At 39.4% G+C, this 23,717-nt stretch overlaps 2 protein-coding genes across 4 annotated transcripts; one reads left to right on the forward strand and one right to left on the reverse strand.

Annotated features, from left to right (window-relative positions):
- Positions 1–147: 147 nt before the first annotated feature.
- Positions 148–22,510, forward strand: Atpalpha (sodium/potassium-transporting ATPase subunit alpha). Of its 3 annotated transcripts, none has more exons than XM_066742905.1 (10): positions 148–551; positions 8,071–8,151; positions 8,788–8,913; positions 9,250–10,975; positions 11,083–11,319; positions 11,442–11,743; positions 12,006–12,100; positions 18,130–18,304; positions 18,374–18,606; positions 18,685–22,510. In XM_066742905.1, the coding sequence occupies exons 1-10, from the start codon at positions 522–524 to the stop codon at positions 18,803–18,805; spliced, it is 3,126 nt and encodes a 1,041-aa protein (XP_066599002.1). In that variant the 5' UTR covers positions 148–521; the 3' UTR covers positions 18,806–22,510. The 3 variants fall into 3 exon arrangements, with proteins under 3 accessions (XP_066599002.1, XP_066598994.1, XP_066598984.1); XM_066742897.1 differs by lacking the exon at positions 12,006–12,100 and adding an exon at positions 16,597–16,691 and having other exon boundaries at positions 151–551; XM_066742887.1 differs by lacking the exon at positions 12,006–12,100 and adding an exon at positions 13,073–13,167 and having other exon boundaries at positions 153–551.
- On the reverse strand, positions 18,881–23,657 carry LOC136783137 (uncharacterized). Its single transcript, XM_066743022.1, has 3 exons — positions 23,520–23,657; positions 22,894–23,112; positions 18,881–22,827 (listed from the first exon to the last, which is right to left on the reverse strand). Exons 1-3 carry the CDS (start codon positions 23,536–23,538, stop codon positions 22,787–22,789), a joined length of 279 nt encoding a protein of 92 aa, XP_066599119.1. The 5' UTR covers positions 23,539–23,657; the 3' UTR covers positions 18,881–22,786.
- Positions 23,658–23,717: the final 60 nt, after the last annotated feature.

The raw sequence follows: 23,717 nt of genomic DNA on the forward strand, positions 1-23,717 counted from the left end.
GGGAAATAGAGAGAGGGAGTATTTTTCCATCTCTGTGTTGATGTTGAAACTACCAATCGACCAATCACAAGTCTACAAAAACATGGGAATACAGAAAAGGGGGCATACTTTAGTGCTTAGCAGGTAGTGAAGTTACACACTACTTACTAGTCACAACGTATTCACATCTATGTCAGTACTGTACTGCGCTACAGGTTGCGTTGCCTCGTCTTGACCAGTCTTGACGCGGTGAAGTACAAAAGTATCAGTTCAGTAAACTTCCACCCATGCCGCTGGGAAGGTGATATTCGATATGTATGTGATATATTACAGCGTCAGCATGTGGTAGTAGTGAATAATATGATAGCAATCACCAGTTAACCTCTGCATAAAATTAACTGTCTTCTGCGTTGGTTTTTAATTAAAAAAATCGTACTAACTAAAACGACTTTTTTTAAGCCAAGTGTTTGCGTAAGTGTTGCGCGATTGACGACAGTTAACCTAAGGGAGCAGTTAGCTTAGCGGCCATCATTGTTGTCAAGATGGCGTCGAAGGGAAAACTGGCAACGGAGGTATGAGGTCCTTGTTATTTTCATTTGCTCCAAACTTAACGCGTGATAATCCCAAATATATTTTAATATGAATACGTTACGTTGATTTGTCTTGCTCAAAAATATATTACTCTAGCCACGCCAAAATTGCATAAGAATGTTACTTTTTGGCGCGTATACTTGTGTCGTCGAGTATTTACGTGTACCTAAAGAATTGGTATATACGCTTGTAATCAAGTATTTTAATTTGTAGATGCAGCTGGCACATTCATGTAAATATGTGTACAAGCCCACAAATATATACGCATTATGAATGTATGTATATTTAAGCGTGTATGTGGAAAGCCGCGTGTGTTCGAAGCATTCAAACCTCCCATTGAACTTTGGAAAACCACGCCCTTTTCAGGAGACACGAGACTTTGCGGCTATCCACTTGAATATTTTTAACCATTCCATTCTGTGGTATATCTATCTACCTGCCTAAAGCCGGGGATACTTGAAAACTTTCGCTGAATCGTAAAAAGTTATTGTGTAACTCCTTAAATACAAATCAAAGAAGTTGTAATTTTCTCGTGCTACTTTTGACTTTTATAGGTGAAATTATTAAAGCAGAGAGAAGAAAGAAGAGTTTTGGGTGGAGTCAAAGATCTTTCATTCATTTACATGCACAGTATACTAATATATCAGAAACTAGCCTTATTAGCATCCCCACACATGTGTGTAATAAAAACAGAAAAGCAAAAAATAAAAAATCCAAATAAAGCAGTTGAGTTTACCAACATTAGGTACCAGTGTTATTTTTACACGAATAGAAACTTGCAGTTGTATCCGGAAGATGCCAGTTGTTGTAGCGTCAGTGGTCCACGTGGTGGCGTGACGGACACGAACATCTCTTTCCCTCTCCTCTTTTTACAGAAAAGCATCAACAAAACGAATGTTTTAAGCGTATAGCTACTATTATCACTACGACAATTCGATGTAAAAATAACAACACATATACATACGTGTGAACGAGCGTGTTCTCGCGCTCCTCTCGTCTATCACCTTCGACGCTAATTTGAACGATATGGTCCGCGCTTATTATCGCTAAATTAACCATTATGTCGTTATTTTAACGAGTCAATGTGTGTCAGGGGGCCGCTTGCACACACACACACACAGACACGGGTGCACGAGGGAGATGTATATTTATGTACTCTCACGTATTAGAAACGAATCAAACCGGGACCTTATACTTACTGTACATGTATAAATTTAATCTATATATGTAGGAAGATTTTTCCTTTATTCCATTGGTAAAAATATGATGAACTTTTGTAAGTTGAAACAAATTATGCAATTACCGAGTGGTTCTCAACACAATATATTATTCCGTCCGTGAAAGGATAGAGCCTCGGTTGGATCCTGCTAGAACCGGATTCAATGTCGACAAGACGATTCGTATTTCATCTTAAGCATTCGAAATTGATATGGTTTAATGGCATACTTCCTCGTGATGCGTAGATCATGAATGAGCTCGACCCACGCGCGTTTCGTCTTACAGGATCTTTGCGGGTGATGATTTTCGGAAGAGTTTGGAGGTTATGTATGCCTCGAAGGAATAAGGAACGCGACCGCGCCAATGCGATGTTTCACTGTGCCATTCATGAATCGATTGTTTTTATGAGATAGCCGATAAAGCCACGCAGCTAATCCACTGATAAGCTTACGTAACGCGATGACACAAACGGGCGTGTGGACGAACGGACGACCTAGAGCCGGTCAAACTCGCCACTCCTATTAACAGACTTAGCTTTAATTACGATTCACTCGCAAAATTTACGAGATCGAACTAATTTTCCGCTGTTTGCTCTTCTTATTTTTATTTTTACCATTGATTCTCCCTACAAAACTATATACTTATTTTATATTTTCTTTGTTATATTCTAGAATCCCGGAAAAGAACCTTGTCATTAAATTGAGTTATTGTGTGAAGAGAGAGAGAGAGAGAGAGAGAGAGAGAGAAATACCATGATAGTGAATATTACATACGAGTTAGTAGCAGAGGGGGCCTGGTGGATCGATTGCAATAGTAACTCTATCTCATAGCAGGCAGCGGCCCCCGTTCAACTTGGCTAAATTTTACCGGTAGAGTGAAAACTTAAAAGAGAGAGAACTCTCACACAGAATCAATATTGAAAAGAAATAATTGCAAGATTTCCCTCTTATAAGCTGATCGAGATGGTTCGACGAAGGACAGGAGTTAAGAGTACAGTGATAATAAATATCTGTACCATTTTTTTATCACTAGGAGCTTTTCTAAAATTGTTTATGATCAAGAATGTTTCGCTACGATTAAACGAATTCAGAGAGGAAGAAGAGCTTGAAGCACGTGACTATGGGAATGTTTGACAGTGACATAGCGTGGCGCTGCGTGGCGTGATGTGAATCCGGCTTTATTCTCTCCTCTTTATCCTGCATCACTTATTTCGTATCCTCTATCTTTATAGCTTGTATGTGGCATTTTATCATGGATAATAAAAAGGAACGAAAAGGGAAGAAAAGAAATGGAAAGGAAAGGAAAGTAAAGGAGGGAAACGCCACGCGAGATGAGAGAAAGGGGAGGGGATAAAGCCCCGCAGTGCGGCGGCGATCGATACAATCCCCAACCGAGCGAGCCGACGAGCCGCCGAGCCGCCGAGCCACCGAGCCACCCCTGTCCTCTTCCAATCAAAAACCTATCCTACTCTTCTGCTCTATAAGAGCCTTACCTCTTTTGCGCTTTCACTGCTTCCTCCATACTTTGCTCGGAAGGAACTCGCATACCTTTCATTCTGGACATTCAATTAACAATTATAAATACATGTAGTAATTATTTTTTAATTCTGCTCGATGATAAATACCAATATATACGTATAAGTAGACTTAAATAAAACAACTGTTTATCTCTATGGATGAATCGGGTCAACAATCTCACCCGACAGACTGTTTGTCGCCGATTTTCTGCTTATAACTGGATAGCATTGTTGATCGAACAAGAACAAGAACGAGAGAGAGAGAGAGAGAGAGAGAGAGAATGTTGCTTTAATATCAGATTAAAAAAGTAAACGTGAACTATACCACTAACGTTACTTTTAACGAATGGTGACTTCCTATTAGATGATAGTCCGTTAACCTCTGGATTTTTCTTATAGGCTTAAAAGCTTATTATTTAATAATACGATTCTGGTTAAAACTAGTTAGAATCTAGTAAAAACCACTCGCACCGTATCGAAAGTATGATTCATCAGGTTGCGTGTTTCGTGTTGCTACCCCTGCCTTTTCACGGCGTGTAACACGCTTTAATATATCATTGTTAACAAATATAATAAGCGTCTTATCAGTGAAAAAACGAGTCAATTGTAACGTTTATTATGATTTGTGGAAATGCCAGAGAGATATGCGTTACGAACGTTCTCCTCCGTCGATTATCATTATACTCTGCATACGTCATACGTCGTTCATGTCGCTATGCATAAACGCATAGGTATATACACTATATATATATATTTTTCAGCTATCCATCCTCTTTGCTGCAGGACAAGATACAAGAGATTGGCACAAGGCCAATACACGCGATTGCATAATTCGTTTGATGCTATAAATTCCTCTCGGTGCATCATGGAAATTTGGCTCTAAATTGAAAAATGCCTGGTTTATTCTGTACGTTGTAATAATTGGATTTTTGATCGGTAGACGAATAAACCAGTGGAAAATGTTCTTGTCGATAATAATTTCAATCGATTGGATTAAAAATATTTATAATGACTGCTCGATAAAAGAAATAATTGAGGAATAGGTAAAAGGTTTTCCGCCGAGCTTGCGCTATTCGGTTTTAAGGGAGGGTAAGGATGAAAGAGAGAGAGAGAGAGAGAGAGAGATGGAGAGATGGAGAGTGGGAGCGATGCGGACGAAGACGAAAAAGAGTTTGCAGAGAGAATACTTATGTCGTTCGTTCGAAGGAAGGAGAAATGGGATTAGGAATAAAAAGGGAAAGGAGAAAAAGTAGAAATGGAAAAATGGGTAGGTTAAGCGTAATATGAAAAAGACGCGAGCGGCGAGAACCGAGTCGAGAGCGTCAAAGTTTTGATGGGAAGGGGGGAATAAGGAAGGTTTTAATGGTAGCGAGAGTGGAGGTGGGGGGGGGGGGGGGCAGTTGCGCGAAGAGCTGGTGGGGGAATGGCTGGTCGATGATGTCGGCGCGGCGGTGGCGGTAACGGCGGCGCAGCGCGGCACTGCGATCCTCGACAGCGCGAAACCAACGAACGCCAGCAGTCAGTCTCTGGTCCACCCGAAGCCGCGCTGTTGACCTTCTCTTTCAACGAGTATCGCTCGCCGCAGCCATGGGTGACAAGGTTTGTTCTTGACAATATCGAGCTTACGACTTTCGTATTTCAAGAATTAACCCGACCGATTTTTCCCTCGACTCGACTCGCCCCGCCCCTCTCAACCTACGCCTATGCCTCTACCTCTGCCTCACCTGGCATTCTTCGAACTCCTCGCGCCACTTGACGCCTTACCGCTGACTATTCGTGCTGATTTATTATTGTGCTGTGACTACCCACACTGCTCCCCCCCTCTCCCCTTCTCACTCTCTCTCTCTCCTCGCCACTGCTCAATCACACACACCCACACCCACACGGAGTGAACGTGCGAAGGGTTAACCTGTGCGTGAACGTGACACGATTTGTGTGTACATCGTACGTATTATGCCCGTGAAACCTGGATATATGCGGCATAAACATCTCTTCCTCCGTTTCATTGTTCGTCGAATCAAAGTTTACGTGGGATTCGGACGGCAACGGCTGGGAAGGGGCCGGTCTGGATGGAACGCGCCAGCGCGTCATCGAGGATTCCCTATGCTATTCCCCTTGGACAATCTGCGCGCAGAATGCGATTCTTCGCGCAGCTCGTGGAAATGACCAACTTTTCTATCTGGCTTGGCGCATGCGCACACTTCACTCTTATCGGTCAAATATCGCTATTATTCAAAGCTGTGATTGAACATATCGCCCTTTCCCTTTTAAAAATGCACCAAGAGAAAACAGGAATGAAACTAGAGCCACGTGAGGCGGATCCGTTTCTTCCAAACAAACCTTTCGCACAGCAGAGGATTTGCTTGCTCGGTCAGTACCTCCAGGTGGGATTTTTTGAAATTTCTCGAGAAAACGATCGATCGATCGCTGGAACAGTCGGTCGATAGTTGCGAGAAGAAAAGCAGCGCTTTAATGATCGACCCTTTTTAGAGATGCGCATGCGTGCACTTCCCAACTACGAGACATTTCGCCAAAGATATTGCTTCGATTCTGGGAGAGAAAAGAACACACGAGAAACGACACTCATGAATCTCATTGGTCGTAGCCGGTGTAAGCGGTTTTTCTGTGGAAATGATATGTTTGCACGTGCGAAGCATCGTCGAACGAGGCCTAGAATCCAAGGACAACCGCGTTAATTGAAAAGGTCGATTCTTTTAAAAGGCCCTTACTGTCTAACGTTTTTCATTCATTCAAATTTCTTTGCTCGTTCGACTCACTTCCGCTTCCGATTATCGTCATTCGTATGCCTCTGTTGCTTCGTTTCTACTATGACACACAATGATGTATCATACCCATTGGCCATCTCCATGGAAAAGGGAGGAGAGGGGGAAAGAAAAACATTAGTGTCAAAATCTGTTAGAAGAAAGGCTTACTCGAGTGAACTAGTAGATGGCGCTTTAGTCAAGAAACTCGAAATACTTTGCCTTTCCCTCGCTTTTGCCTTCCATTCCACCCTCCACTGTCTATCGATCCTAACCTATTTATAATTCATCTGACATTTCGATTTCTCTGATAACGTCGTCGGCGTTCAAGTTTGCCCTCCGCTCTAATATTTTTCCTCGTCAAACTCTCTTGCTTGCTTCGAGCTAAAGCTACTAGACTTGTTTGTTCCCCCTTTTCCCCCTCGCCCCTACTCTTTCGCATTTCGTCTCTGTGACGACTGACGTTCGTTCGACAGCCCCTGGCCCCACCCAATTCACGCAATCGATCTTACCTCCTTTGCAACTCGTGCTTACTTCGAAATAACTCTAGCCGTGGATCCTTCCCCAAAGTAATAATCGGTCTGCTTTAATTATCGCTTCAAAGACTTCTGCTTAGGCAGTCGTAGGTCTTCGGCTAAAGCAACGATTCTTCGCTAAGTAAATAAGGGAGAAACAAGAGGGGGGCGCGGGTGCACCGTCTCTCCTACCAGTCGTTGACCCATGCTTAGTTGATGCAGTCTCGTGCTAATCGTTAAGCGAAGAGTAGTCTATTAAATTTTTCCTTGAATATATATGACGCAGAGAGGTTATGTATATAGTTGGGAAAGGACGTCATTAGGCGTGACACATATACGTAAATACATTGAATGCTTCCAAGTCTTTCAGGAACGAACGGACCAAAATAGACGAAAATCCAATTTTAATCACGGAACCTTATTAATCCATCTTTGTAAAGATGTGTATATATTTAGTAGGGAAAATCGGATGATTAAAGTTGATCTTACGTGGTACAGGTAAACTCTCGTTAGTAGATAAAATTTGTGGAAAGTGGAATAAAAATGACTGAAATAGTAGCAGATTAGAGGGGGGTGGCCGTCTTCACCGTCGTCGTCATCGTCGTCGTCGTCGTCGTCGTCGTGATCGTACAAGAGGAGTGGATGAGACTAGGTGGCCTGGTTAGGTATTGATCCATGATGAGGGGTAAAAGGCGGCTGGCTGGCTGCTGGCTGGCTGACTGACTGACTGACTTACTGACTAACTGACTACTTGACCAGTTTGTTACTATCCAACTATATCTGTCAGATGACAGTATCGTAATTAATGACAAACCGACGAATCAATGTCTCAATTTCATTAAATAACAATCTTCAATTTCATCCTCTTTTATAAAAAGAGGTTAGTTCCGAAACTTTTGTGCCAACGGTGTGTCTGCACTAGTTAAAAATAATATGGAACGAAGAGAGGGGGGGGGGGGGGGGTATGCGTTGATTGTTGAGGAACGCTCGTAAAATCGTATGATGGTGACAGGTACGATTATCTCGTGTATATAGTGGTCAGAGTAACAGAGCAACGGCAATAGGAAACAGAGCCGAGCAGCCTCGTCCTCGTCATTGAGCAATAATACGATAATCACGATTGTGCAATCTATGGTCATCCTATGCGTAATCGAAGCTTTTTACATTTTTTTATCGTGATTCTGACTTTCATTCAGGTCACTTGGTTCCGCTTCCACTTGATAGGTTAAACGATAACAACTGCTAGCCGAGTACGTCACATTTTATTGATAATCGCGCGCTCTTTGCAAGGTCAGGAATCGCCTTTAAGGATGATTCGCTAATCAGCAGAACAAGCGCAGCCTGCAAAGGATACTCGGATCTCGATGCAGCACCACTCTATATATACATATACCATCAGTCTATCGTTATACTTATTTTTTGTTTTTTATTTTTCAGAATTTTTTCTCACCAACACTTTATGATTTTTTTTACATGAATTTTTTTACAGCATGGCCGTTCAGATTCGTACAGGGTCGCAACATTACCAAACATTCGCGATGACAACAAAACAGCCGATGGGATGTACAAGGTACTCGAGAAGCGGATATTCGGTTCGACCGATCGCTATAATTCGCACAATTTTCCTACTGGAATCTTCTTCTGCCTCTACTTTCTCATCTTTCGATATACATAATATATATATATATATATATATATATATACTCGTGCAAATACAGATGCTGCTTCCTCTTTTTCCTCTCTATCCAAATTTTTCATTTCCATGGTTAAGGGTTTGAGCAACGATCTGCTAAAATGGTCCAAAAGTTTTGGTATACTCGTTCAAGGGACTGATATACTTCATCTTTCTCTCTTTTTTCAAATTTAACATTTCCATGGTTAAAGTTTCAGCAACGATTTACTAACACAGTTCCAATCTTTTGATTATTTACTCATGCAAACACTGTGGTGCTTCCTCTTTTTCCTCTCTATAGTTAAGGTGCGAACAACGATTTAAAAATATAATTGAAATCTTTCTTCTTCTTCTTCTTCCTCTTCTACTACTACTACTACTGCTACTACTTATGTTAATTAATCAAAGATAAACAGCTGAGCCGGTATTATATGTGACACGCGTTCTAACACTACTCGCTTTATCTTTAAAGCTTAATACACGATAAGCCTTTGTTAGCTTAATATTAATGTCCAAAGTCTTATGTGAATTTAGTCGCGGCGAAAGAGTCCCAAGCGGAAGGGGGACAATTTGGACGACTTGAAGCAGGAACTGGACATCGATTTTCACAAAATCTCACCGGAAGAGCTTTATCAGAGATTTCAAACTCATCCGGAAAACGTAAGTTTTTAATAATATACACGTATATATATATATTTATAGATTGAGAGATAAAATGTCATTTCGTTCAGTGAAATCGCCATTGTTTTGGAAATAGCGGCACTCGCATATTTACTCCATAACAATGAATACGCATGCAATTGAACGAATGAAGATTTTGATCAAATTGAAATCCTTGAAATTCAATGAGCTATTTATAAAGATTTAATAAATATTGCACGTGTAATTGGCAACTGCGAAAACAAAGATTATTGAAAAGGAACGATTCGTTTGGTTATTATATATGATATAAGAATGAAAATGTACGAGTTAATAATGAAAATGATGGATCCGTAGGGCCTGAGTCACGCAAAAGCGAAAGAGAATCTGGAGAGGGACGGACCAAACGCGTTGACACCACCGAAACAGACTCCGGAATGGGTAAAGTTTTGCAAGAACCTGTTCGGTGGATTTGCCCTGTTACTGTGGATCGGTGCGATTCTTTGCTTCATCGCCTATTCGATCCAGGCGACCACCAGCGAGGATCCGAACGACGACAATCTCTATCTGGGCATTGTCCTGGCAGCCGTAGTGATAGTGACTGGTATCTTCTCGTATTACCAAGAGAGCAAGTCGAGCAAGATCATGGAATCGTTCAAGAACATGGTGCCGCAATTCGCGACGGTCATCAGGGAAGGGGAGAAGCTGACGCTGAGGGCGGAGGACCTCGTGCTCGGTGACGTAGTCGAAGTGAAATTCGGCGACCGTATACCCGCCGACATACGTATCATAGAATCCCGTGGATTCAAGGTCGACAACAGCTCGCTCACCGGAGAATCGGAGCCGCAGAGCAGGTCACCGGAGTTTACCAATGAGAATCCTCTGGAGACGAAGAACCTCGCGTTCTTCTCGACGAACGCGGTGGAGGGGACGGCGAAGGGCGTGGTGATATGCTGCGGCGACCAGACCGTCATGGGACGCATCGCTGGATTGGCTTCCGGTTTGGACACTGGCGAGACGCCGATCGCCAAGGAGATCCACCACTTCATTCACCTGATTACAGGAGTCGCCGTGTTCCTCGGCGTCACCTTCTTCGTCATAGCCTTCATATTGGGCTACCACTGGCTCGACGCTGTAATCTTCCTCATAGGTATAATCGTGGCGAACGTACCGGAGGGTCTTCTGGCCACCGTAACCGTCTGCCTGACCCTCACGGCCAAGCGTATGGCCTCCAAGAATTGCCTCGTGAAGAATCTCGAGGCTGTCGAGACCCTCGGCTCGACTTCGACCATCTGCTCCGACAAGACCGGTACCCTCACGCAGAACAGAATGACCGTTGCTCACATGTGGTTCGACAATCAGATCATCGAGGCGGATACCACGGAGGACCAGTCGGGTGCTCAGTACGACCGCACCAGTCCTGGCTTCAAGGCCCTCGCCAAGATCGCTACTCTCTGCAACAGGGCAGAGTTCAAGGGCGGACAGGATCACGAACCGATTCTCAAGCGAGAGGTCAACGGCGATGCCTCCGAGGCTGCTCTCCTCAAGTGCATGGAGCTGGCCCTCGGGGACGTAATGGGTATTAGGAAGAGGAACAAGAAGGTCTGCGAGGTACCGTTCAACTCCACCAACAAGTATCAGGTGTCTATTCACGAGTCCGACGATCCCGACGATCCGAGGTACCAGCTGGTCATGAAGGGTGCTCCCGAGAGGATCCTCGATCGGTGCTCCACCATCTTCATCGGTGGCAAGGAGAAGGTACTCGACGAGGAGATGAAGGAAGCATTCAACAACGCCTATCTCGAGCTCGGTGGTCTCGGCGAGCGAGTCCTCGGCTTCTGCGACTTTACTCTTCCCTCCGACAAATTCCCCCTTGGATTCAAGTTCAACTCGGACGACCCCAACTTCCCCACGGAGAATCTTCGTTTCGTCGGCCTCATGTCCATGATCGATCCGCCGAGAGCCGCTGTACCGGATGCGGTTGCCAAGTGTCGTTCGGCCGGTATCAAGGTCATCATGGTTACCGGTGACCATCCAATCACTGCCAAAGCCATTGCCAAATCGGTCGGCATCATCTCTGAAGGTACGTACTCTGCTCATCGAGTTCTTCTTCATCCTCTTCGATCTCTAATCTGCGCACCGATTCTTTCTTCCTCCCACCTCGTACTCTTATTCTCTGGTTTTGTACAGGTAACGAAACTATCGAGGACATTGCGCAGCGGCTCAACATTCCCGTCTCCGAGGTTAATCCTCGAGAGGCCAAGGCCGCGGTCGTCCACGGTACCGAACTCAGGGAATTGAACTCGGACCAACTGGACGAGATTCTCAGGTATCACACCGAAATTGTGTTCGCTCGTACATCACCTCAGCAGAAGCTCATTATCGTCGAGGGTTGCCAGCGTATGGGAGCCATCGTAGCCGTAACAGGTAACACCCTAAATTTTCTTCTTCTTACTCTGCCTGTAATCCCCCCTCTACATATATATATATATATGATATCCCTTCTTCCAACTTCCCTGCTTAATAACAATAATAATAACACTACGCAGGCGATGGTGTGAACGATTCACCAGCTTTGAAGAAAGCAGACATTGGAGTTGCCATGGGTATAGCTGGTTCAGACGTTTCCAAGCAAGCCGCCGATATGATCCTCTTGGACGACAATTTTGCATCTATCGTAACCGGTGTCGAAGAGGGAAGATTGATCTTTGACAATTTGAAGAAGTCTATTGCTTACACTCTGACATCTAATATACCCGAGATCTCGCCTTTCCTGGCATTCATTCTTTGCGACATTCCATTACCGCTCGGTACTGTAACCATTTTATGCATCGATCTGGGAACCGACATGGTAAGTCCATCATTCGCCGACTAATTAATCTTTTACTCTTTCATTCTTCTTCATCTTTTGAATTTTTTCCTAAGGTTTCGCTCAATTTCTTTTTTCTCGAGCTCTTACTCAATCACCTAATGTTTATACCTTTTATATAGTTATAGTGTGTTCTTATTATATTTAAACTTTTCAGAGGAATCGAGTAATTGTGATATTTATGAATAGAAGCACATATATTAACGATAAGAGCCTTTTTCCATTGATACAAATGTGTTGTCAGGTGCCAGCAATTTCTCTCGCATACGAGCATGCCGAATCGGATATAATGAAGAGAAGGCCTCGAGATCCGTATCACGATAATCTTGTCAATGAAAGGTTAATCTTGACAGACCCTGCTCCCTGTATTCTCCTCCCTGCGCTCGCTGCGCGCACTCGAATCTACACACGTTTACTTAATGCTAGGCTAAATAAATATAGTATTAGTTTATCTGGCCCCATTAATTCCAGTACAGCTAGATCCGATATATTGTTATCCTCGCCTACCCTGTGGATATTTGGTGCTCACCACTTTCAGTAGCAGCCACTGCGATATAGACCAAAGTTGTGCAGTTTCATTAATCTTTTACATTTTCTACTTTCACAGAAACCTTCAATAATTCTCCTCTTCTGTCTCACGCACAAACCCATACATCTTGACGTTCTCCAAATGTCTCTCTACATTTGGAAAGCATACACTATTTTCTAATTTCACTTTCTTATAGTTCAAAAAATAACTCTGTCAATCTATGAATATCTCTGTAATACGAGTACGAAAACAAAAGTGCCTTGGAAAATAGAGGCAAACTTACATATTTCATAAGATTATTTATTAAACATAGCGGAAGCCTGATACAATGCTCCTTCCGAAGATTATCTATAATTATTCAAATTTATCAATTTCTCACGAGATTAGATGCAACGAGGAGGATTGTAACTTGGCACGTTGGGTTTAAACTTGAAAGCAATCAAACTAATGATTATACGGTCGAATGACTGATTCTATGTACTCTATAGGATGATCTATTGGAAACTGATGGCAGATTGCGAAAACTGAAACTTTTCTCTTTTTTCTTTTCTATTCATTCTCTTCTTCTTTTTTAAAGTGATCCGTCCAAAGTATACTGGTCGAAGGGGCCAATGTAGAAAAGTAGGAAGTTGATAGACATTAGCCAAATTCTCTGTGTAAAAGTTAAATTTTCGTTTAGTTAACTCTTAACCAGTATTCTTCAGTGATGGAAATAATAGACGTACAATATGTGATGAATATTGATATTGTTGTTACTAAGCTTTTTGATAATGTGACGTTAGGTTCCCGCCATCTCACTAGCCTACGAGGAGGCAGAAAGCGATATTATGAAGCGACGACCACGAAATCCCTTCACAGACAAGCTAGTAAACGAAAGGTAACACACAAATCAGAAACGTAACTGAAACTCGATGGACCTTTTTTACATCGAGCCTGGGGTTGGTGAAAAGAGTCATTGATAGCCTGATTCATCGGATTCTCAAAGCACGGCTCAACTTTTGCATATATATATATATATATATATACATACATGCCTACGATTGTTAAGCTGTTCGACGAGCAGAATCCATTTGTTTATATGTATGTGGGTATACGTATACTTATGGATTGCTGTGTTATATCTATATATACTACTAGCATCAGATACATAGTGACACATGCATTTGATGATTCGCGTATTTGGCTCGTTTTCTTTGAGAGTCCGAGCAGGCCTCAACGATCGCTGCTTTCTCTTACTTTTTTTCACTCCCCCCCCCTCACACTTCTCTCTCTTTCCTTGGTTCTTTAATCAGGAAATAAGTATCCAAAAATTTTCTTCGAACGAAAAGCACATCTCACTTTCTCCTGTGGCCCGTTAATCGATACCCACGTATGACAGGGGCTGTGAACTGGGTGACGACTTATCGGCAAATTCTTTCCTAAATAGCATGGTTTTAACTATACTTTTGTTTTGATTCATATTTGTATTTATATGAACATCCCCCGTCTCTGTCGTCCCTCTATCTATCTTTCTCTCTTTTACTCACACTAAATTTTCTAAGAAACGATTTTCTCTTTAATTTGCCCATTTAGTAATTCTTGCAAAACAAGCCTTGCTTATCGTTAAAATAATAGGATATTCTTGCACGAACGTCTGTATACTGTCTCTAGTACTTTATATATTATATATAGAATACTATAAATATGTGATAGGATTTAGCCAATGGTTATTAACAAATGTGCATTTATCTTGTTTTAATTAAAATATTTATTATCAATTAAAGTAGAGTTACTGCATAAATAAACTCGGTGAAATTCGAAGATTAAATGATACTGTTGATCTTTGTTAAATAGAAATTCTTTCAACGTTTAAATAATTATGTTGCGATAAATTATATCGTGTGAGTGTTACATTCATTATCTACCGACGAGCGTTCGTCATTCTTCTGGTATTCCTTCCATGTGTTTCTATCAATTTCGTATATCAGATTCCATTCCAAGTTTCTTTCTCTTCTTTCAAACTTTTGATAAAAATTGCTAAGAAACTTGAATCCCTCGAGCTTAGATAAAAACTATAGTATTACTTTTACTAATATGCATGACTTTTTGCATTATTCTTATTATTGCCATTTCTTCCTTCACGAGTTATGATTTATTCTCTCGTTTAATCTTCTATCTAAGTAACTTTTCAAGTTTTATTATTCGCTGATATCAAAGATACCTTTATCAATGCATAATAAATATTATCAACCTATGCTATTTATGAGTGATAAGATTTTTTTCTTCTTTTTAATTATTCCACCTTTTTTCGCGCCGCTGACGACTCTCTTCCTTCTCTTCCTCTCTTCTTCTTCTTCTTCTTCTTCCACGGCTTGGTATCATAATAAGGGTAATGGAACAACAATCTGTCGTAGTAGATAATGATTGATTAGTTTCACGGTAGTAAAGAAAGTTTTATAGATATTTTTCTAGCAATGATATTTAGAATTAAATAAAACTATTTTTATCCGTAGAATGATTCATGAGCTTAGAGTTAGAAAGAGATTTTCATAAGTCTGTGGTCGATTTTTAAATGTACCGAGTGTTATTTAAAATATTGTATACGTATATACGTGCCATGTTCTTGTATAATACAGATCAACATATATATATATATATATATATATATATATATATACTCATTGATATATAATTATTATTTATACTGGAACATTTACCATTTCTGGTATTATCACATTACTAGATTTAACTTGCTATTATCATTACTACTATACACAACTATTGCTACTGCTACTACTACTACTATCACTCTATCTCGCTATTACTATTGGTAGTAGCATTAGTAGTAATAGTACCGTTTACTGTCATTCTGGTTATCGACGATACGAACATTGTCTTTTATTTCTCAATAGATTAGAAATTATTATTATTATTTTGACCATTATTACTATTATTACCACCCTGAAAATCGAAAGATTTATCTACTGTCACAGCTGCCGCTGCTACTATCTCTATAATATGACTATTATTACTATTGTACTACTGTATCTATATCGCCACCATTGCTGCAAGGCACCTTTAAATTTTGGATTTATAAGTCTTCTTGCAGTTTTTTATTCTTTACAGTCCTCTCACATTTTATTCTGTAATGCGCTGCCTACGCCGCTGCCTACTACTACTCTGCAACTGGCAACTTTCTAACGGGTGCTGAGATCTACAAAAGCAAAAAAGAAAACGAAAAACATTTTTTTGTTCAAATGCATTGCTCACTTGGATTGAAATCTGTGGTTTCGCTGGGCAACGGGTCAAAGGACAAACCATAACTATTGCTTCTCTTCTTTTTTATCGCTTTCTCATTCCTCCCCTGCACATCGCCATTGATATATATATATCTGTACATATTTATACATATATGTATATACGCGGTTCATTTGTAACTACGCTATAAAAGTACTTTCCTTCTCGGTTATGAGAGATTCCTCGACAGTGCGCGGATCTTTCGTTGTTGATTCTCCCGGGATTATCCCTCTGATGATGTGCACGAGGGGAAAATTTGCAAATTATATAATATTTACCAATTTTAACGAAGCACCAAAGAGCTTTTTATTTGGGTATAAGGGATCGAATTAAATGCACGAAAGAGAACAAGAGGGTGAGATAAGGTTACATTCTTTGCGCCTAGGATATATGGAGCACATCCAATCATTGAGATATATATATATATATATATATATATATATATATATATTCAATGTTTCAATTAAATGATATTCGCAGAGTTTCTCAGCTTCACCGCCGCCAAAACTCTCTTATCTTCTCCTTTCATTTCTCTACATCATCTTTCTCATATCACCTCCTCTCTTCTCTCTTCCGATCCCTTCCCTTCTGCCCCACTATCTATCTCTTCTGCTTTCATCGTCTTCTTCTCTTTCGATGAAATCGTAGATAGCGAAAATTATGGAAATACTGCTTGCGCGCGACTGAAAAATGATTTTTAATGTGTATTATAAAAGATATATAAGACTTGTGCTAACTGTATGTGTACGTACAGGCGCTTGCGCGCGCGTGCTCGTATTCGAGTCTGCTGCATATCGTCTCTCGTTAATATTCTATACATATAGCATAATTCATTAAATAATAGTAATTAATTTTTATATATAGTTAAGCAACATACAAACACATATATTATACGCGTGTGTGTCTGTGTGTGTGTGTGTGTGTGTGTGTTTAACTAAACATATGTAAGATATAATATTCGTATGTGCTTGAATTGAGATGACAATGACATAGATGTATAATAGAGTATCTTATTAATGGTGAATGGCAGGTGCCGGCCATTTCGCTAGCCTACGAGGCACCGGAGTCCGACATTATGAAACGGCAGCCTCGCGATCCTTACAGAGACAATCTTGTCAACCGAAGGTGGGTTACAAAATTACCCACCAACAATCTATAACATGCCGAATCGCATATATCTCTTATCTCATTCCTCATTCAGCACTCATGGCAACGCACCTTTTTTCTCAATCTGATTCCGCCAGTCATTAAAAAAAAAAAAAAAAATCTCGCGTTATCATCTCTTCTTTTCTCTTTTCATCGAAATCCATACTCTTTCTCTCTCTCTCTCCATCGAGCTCATCTCAATCATCAATTTTAACCCATGCACACATACCTATAGATACATACATACACGCATTTATACACCCACTTGAATATCACGCGGAGTGTCTGCTGCTAAACGTCTAATCGTCAATCATCAAATTTATATGTACACACAGAAGCGCAAGATTTTGTCAACGCGTGTCTTCTTGGGTAATAGAAAAACAACGGACGCTCTGCGAATTTAACACATCAACTCTGACATAATTGTAGAGATTCAGTCATTAGAGTAGTACAAGGATTAATTTTTTAATTAATATCTTCACTTTAGACTTTGGATGGAATTTAATGTTGTGAATGGCAAATGCCTCTTTAGCTTAATTCACTTCTCACATCTCTCATACTTTGCAATTTTCTTGCCTCTGCTTAGATTTGTACTTTCTTCCTTCACTTTTCTTTCTCTTCGTTAAACGCCATTGCTTTCTTTTTTATATTTTTATTTTCATCTTGCGTGGGAATTGTTCCTTTCGAGCTTTCCATTGAGTTCATTGCTCTTTTGCAATATATTACCGAGTGAAAATTATTCAGCACAATTTTAGTTCCATTCACATGTTAGCTTTATTTAACATTGGCACGATGAAATGTGATTAATCGCAATTTAAATGGTACGTTTCGTATGTACAGTCAATATTGTATACTTCTACCGCATGTGTTATTTTTCCTTTTCGTCCTCTTATTTGTAAAAATGCTTTCGTTTCTGTATCCCCCCCCCCCCCTCCTCCTCTCTCCTATCCCTTTATCTCTCTTTCTTTTTTTTACCTTCTACTAATTTTCATTCTTTATACGCGTGAAAAATATTGTTTTACCGCCGATCTCTATCGGTAAGTAATTGCTTTTGGTTCTGATCGCAATTATAGTTTAGAGCTTCAATCCCAGCTGCCACAAAAAGCAATCACCCTATAAATAATTTATAAAAATAGTAGTAACCAAACTTTTAAAATAGCCCTTCCCAGCTTGTAATTCTTATAAAGAATTCTGTGGAATACATCTGTTTTAAAAACGATTAAATTTTTTCTTGTTATACGCAAGTTTATTGCCGATCACGGTTGTTGTAATAATGTTTTTTTTTTTTTAAGAAAGATACGTAAATCTTACGAGTCTTTGACCACAGAATTTTTTCAAGCCAAACTGCTCTCTCCATCCTTAAGGAATTCTACTACTATGACTAATACGAATTACTGTCCATCTCTCTGAACAATAGGCTTATTTCAATGGCGTATGGTCAGATCGGTATGATCCAGGCAGCAGCAGGCTTCTTCGTCTACTTCGTTATCATGGCTGAAAATGGTTTTCTACCAATGCATCTTTTTGGCATTCGAAAGCAATGGGATTCAAAGGCGATCAACGATCTTACGGACAGCTATGGTCAAGAATGGGTAAGCTATTAGTCAAGAGATAAGAGAATAAGAGACGAATTTGCAATATAACGATTATTTTCATTACAGACATATAGGGATCGTAAAACACTGGAGTTCACTTGCCACACGGCATTCTTCGTATCAATCGTCATAGTACAATGGGCTGATCTGATAGTTTGTAAAACGCGACGTAATTCCATCATTCATCAAGGAATGAGAAATTGGGCTCTAAACTTTGGTTTAGTATTCGAGACTGCTCTCGCTGCATTCCTCAGCTACACACCGGGCATGGATAAGGGTCTCCGAATGTTTCCACTTAAGTACGCAGTCCTTAAAACTTCATGCAACGTTATAAAATTCGTCCTTTTGCTAAAGAAGACATTTAAATCCTTTCACAGATTCGTATGGTGGCTTCCCGCTCTTCCGTTCATGTTTGCTATCTTCATATACGATGAAACAAGACGATTTTATCTTCGCCGAAACCCAGGTGGATGGTTGGAACAAGAAACTTATTACTAAACCTATGTAGAATACATACGAAGATTGCGCGCACGCAACGGTTATCCAGCAACCATGCGGCAAAATCGATATAGGAAAAAGCAGAATCAAAGAGGGGGGAGAGGATGAGACGTGCGCGTCAGATTGTATGAGTGTTTGTCTATATGCGTATACATCTGTACGGTGGTGTGCCTGATTTCGCGTATACATATTACGTAAGTGTGCCTGACATCTAAAATAGAACGAAACGAAATAATCCATAAATATCAGATTGAATAATGCCTACTTTCGAGTCATCAAAAATATTATATACTTTATATAGATCTAATAAAAAGTTTTTAGGCTTTTCAAATAGCATACTTGGTTATTTTTTAAGATGCAAGTCGCAAATTGTCAGAGCCAATCGCGTGATGACAGATATTACAATATTAAAGAATACGCCAGGTGCGACTGATTAAAATGATCGTAGCGAAGCGAGAAACTTAAATGAAAATAATCAAGTTTAAAAAATTACCGCTATGAAATAATAACTAAGTATGCTCGATTATATTTCACGCCGTCATTATAATAATAAGTGAAGCATTGGTAATTAGGAAAAAAGTCAAAGAAGCAGCTCTACTTGTGTTAAATAATATAAAACTTATAGAAGAGAGAAAAGTGATAAAGGCATGCATCCAGCACTAGATTGTTGCCCGATCCAAGTTATTATGGAAGCTTCTTACTACGAGTTACGTCACATTTAACAGTTTTGATATTTTATTGTTTTATTTTCAAATCGCGTAATTAAAATATCTGGTTGTATCGCCATAAAGATCTATTAGTTTATGAAATTGAGGAAAGATACACTTTCGTGCGTGGGTATGGGTGTATGTATGCGTGTGCATGTAGCGGAGGGTGTATGCGCGCACGCGTACGTGCAGGTGTCGCATGGTTATGTAAAAGACTCGAGGGACAGAGAGGAGAGAAAGGATTGGACGCGCATCCACAAATAAGAGAGATCGTATGAAAAGAAAAAGTAGCACATTTAAAAGCAAAGAACACGCATTTATTGTCAAGGAAGAAGCAGTGCAATGGGTAAACCAAGATTACCTATAAATAATTACCAATTGACGCAAATATGTAAAGTAATAATGTGTTGTTTAATAATCATGTGCAAGGAAATGAAAAATAATGGATGAGGGCACAACGTAATCATCGCCCGTTAATAAAAACAGTAAAAAATTGTAGTATAAAGAGTATCGATTGGAATCGTATGAGTTTTACAAATGTTATAAGTCAACAGTAATAAAGGAGATGACATTAAGAGAAACTAATAGTAGAGAAATACTGATATGATGTAGATCAGAGGAAGGTTTAAAAGTTAAACGGAAGGGAGTATAAAATAAAAAAAAAGCATTCTTACGTAGGGGAAATTAAAAGTAAAGAAAGGTATAAATTCATTATCTTAGTTTTTCATAGATTTAATGCCAGCGGGAAAGCTCGCTATAAATTATTGAGCACCATGCACAGAATGCCCTGTTTTCAATAAGCGCTTGGTTGTGTATAAACGTACAATGAGTGTGTGTATGAGAATGTGAATGTGTGCGTATATGGACCGAAGGCGTGCGTGTAATCATGAAAGTTTGACCGCGGAAATCTCTTTTATCCGCGTATTGTATATTGTCGCTATAGTCTCTGCTTGTCTGTCTGTATGCTTGACTGAGTCAGTGTGTCGGTTTTTATTGTCGAAATAACATCCTTCTATCGAGGGGGTTTAAAGTGGCTGCCACGCGACTTTTCAGGCCGGGCCTGGTCATGAGCCAGGGACTTTAATTTTTTGAATCTTCGAATCTCGTTGATTGTAAGATCGTCTGGAAGGAGAGATAATAAGGAAGGGGAGGGAAGGGGAGGGGTAGGGACTTCGGTATTGTAATTCAAGATACGACATTACGACATAGTAATTGGGCTCTGATCGAATAGATCTGAAAGCAAACCAAAGTGCAAATATCGTTTGTTCGAGAATAAGCATCTGCCTATCGTTTAACACTGGGTTCACGGACATTGTTCTTCTTAGCGATTTTCCCGCAAAATTATACTAACTAATTTAACATATTCTACAAACATTTGTTTATTAATTTATATAATTGAACGCGAGTCTCAACTGATACAATTAAAAGCATAATTTTTCTTCGATATTGATGGTCCTGTAAGCCTGGTGTTAAACGTACTTAAAGCTGACTCGACGGCCGACCCTAGCCCCAAAACTACCCTAAGTGTTCAATGATCGAGGTGTTCTACAGGCGTCGTAGTAGTCCTTTCGCTTTTCCCCTTGCCAAAATACCGTCAAAACGATAATCTATACAATAATCTATGTATGATAATTGATTTTTAACTATGTTTAACCTGCTCCGTTGCCGGCAGCATTCTAGCATCGCGCAAAACTCTACATAACTCTAACCTTTTAACAAGATTTTTGTTGCAATTACAATGCCCAGAAGTAGATAAACCGCATAGAAAAACGGAATAAAACGTTCATTATTATTATTATACAAATATTTCTTTCGACAATGGTCCTTTTTAATTGACAAGCACTTTAAAGAAGGAATAGTGTACGGTATATGAGGGAGAGGGGAGAAAGAGAACAAAGTAAGCAAACCAGGAAGCAAAAGAGAGGGGAATCGCGCAGTTGTAAACAGGGTGTTCAGTGCCCAGAAGCCTAGGAGCCCAAAAAATGCTTTGCCGTCGTGCGCCGCCTCTTTAATTTAGGCTAATAATTTAAATATTAATAATATAATAATAATGATAATATAATACATGTTACGATAAGATATTATTAGATGTAATTATTATATATGGTTTAGTCTAGATCGTGTTATTGAAGAAAAAAAAACAAAGTACGTATAAGCGAACAAAAAAATACTGAAGTATGACAACAATAAGACGAAAATTAAAAATCTTTTGAGGGTGAAATGAAACCAAGGCAAGTGATAAGTACGAGTAAATTTTCGATTCAAGACTATAAAATAAAGCGGGCTGAGGTAGAAGATTAAGAGCATTCCATACGTTTTACACTAAATTTGTTCATTCTGCTACGCTCTCTTTCTCTTTCTCTCTATCTGTTTCTCCCTTCTCATCCTCCTTGAAAAAAATAACGAAAGATTAAACTCACCAAATCAATGAAGGAATCAACCACTTGGTCAAAAGCACGAGAGAAAGAGAAGTTACTCAAATTGCTTTGCTTTTTTTCTTATTATAGTATAACTTACTGTTACTCTTTCTGCCCAGCCTGCTCTTTAACAATTTAAAGATCATTGAATTATAAAAAAATGCTAAAAAAAATGATGTTTTATTAATACTGTAAATATTTTAAATAATTGAAGACGGACAAAATAGATCTTGCGTGAATGGTGACTCATGTAAAAAGAGTGGACAGTTCTCGCTTCGAAGACATCCCTCTTTTGTCAATGAGTTTCCTTTATATTTCTGTTTTTTATTTAGCCTCACACTCCATTCATATACACAAATATACACGCGCAACTATAACCAGCCACATGTATGTACACGCCCGAAAATTACACGTAGCTACACCATTATATCAGTTACAATATCCTTTAATTGAAGATTCCTTTCATACCAATTAATCTATAAGTTCCGTTTTCACACGCGAATACATTAAGGAGGAAACAAGAGACATTGTCCAACCCAAGTGTCATTACTTTTGATGTTAAATAAAAAATACATAATTCATTTCAAGATTTTTAAATTAACACCTACTACTATATACTAATATATACTTTCCTTCCCTTAGCGATTTAACTGAAAACCATCATTGCTTTGTGTAAAAAACATCTTAAATATATTTCAGTCTTTTTAACAATTTTCATACATAGCTTATAGTCTTAAAAACAATATTATTCAGTCTCAGGTAAATGAAGCGCTTTCATTTTCAATCTTGCTTTATGCAAATTTTTTTTCTGTAACATTTCTATATGTTTCTTTACTTTACCTTGATCTTTAAGCTGTTCATATTGTGATATATATAAGATGGAGCAACTTCTTTTTGTCTAAAGGAAAAAAAATAAATTTTTAATTGCAGTCTCCACTAGCTCTAAAATATGTTGGGTACTTACCCTTCTTTTTATAAATTGGTCTTTTTCCCTCTTTTATTGATTTAATTATATGCTTGTTCTCATTAGATTTTTGTTCCTTCATTTGCTCCTGCTTCTTCCCTTCCCTTAATTTATTTTCCAATCTTTCTATGAGGTATTTAATTTTTTTAATTGCCTTGGGATCATCCGTATTTTTCAGCTCCTCTTTTAAGGTCTTAAGATCATTCTCCTTTACCTTATCTATAAAATTGTATTAATATGCAATTTTTAAAGGCTTTCGCATTGTAAGTAACCACAGAGCCAGAGGCCCCCCTGACACAAACTGTCAAATCTAGGATCTCGTTCGTGGTATGCTCTTTTATACTGGAAGAATGTTTTGAAATCTAGACAGTGGCATTTTTTATGAAGATATTTTACGAGGTTTATTTTTATTTGCCCCCTTAAAGCCAACATTTTTAGATTTTGCGGTACCCGGTGTACCACTAGTTAGTGTTGCTGCTAACGCTGCTAACTCTTCCATTTTTAATTATGTTACGCTTCTTCTTATTTGGGCCAATTGGGGCATCATTTTTCAGATGGATTTCAATGCTACCAACGTGAATTTCCACGCTCAGATTTTTGCTTGCTATGTTGACTTTTAAACTTACCTGTTTTGAGTGAATTCATTGGTTGCGTTCCAAATCCTAACTAAGGCCGGTATTCATAAGTCGTTACTTATATGTATATTTCAGTCTGACTTAAAGTATCGATTGTCCTTTTTCACCTAACAGTAATAGAAAAAGATAACCTATGCTTAAGTCGGTCTTAAATATAAGTAACGACTATGAAACCGGCCTAAGTGCTGA

The sequence above is a fragment of the Prorops nasuta genome, unplaced genomic scaffold (assembly GCF_024137725.1).
Source record: "Prorops nasuta isolate Cenicafe-Biocafe unplaced genomic scaffold, Cenicafe_Pnas_1.2 PNAS00002, whole genome shotgun sequence".
Lineage (NCBI taxonomy): Eukaryota > Metazoa > Arthropoda > Insecta > Hymenoptera > Bethylidae > Prorops > Prorops nasuta.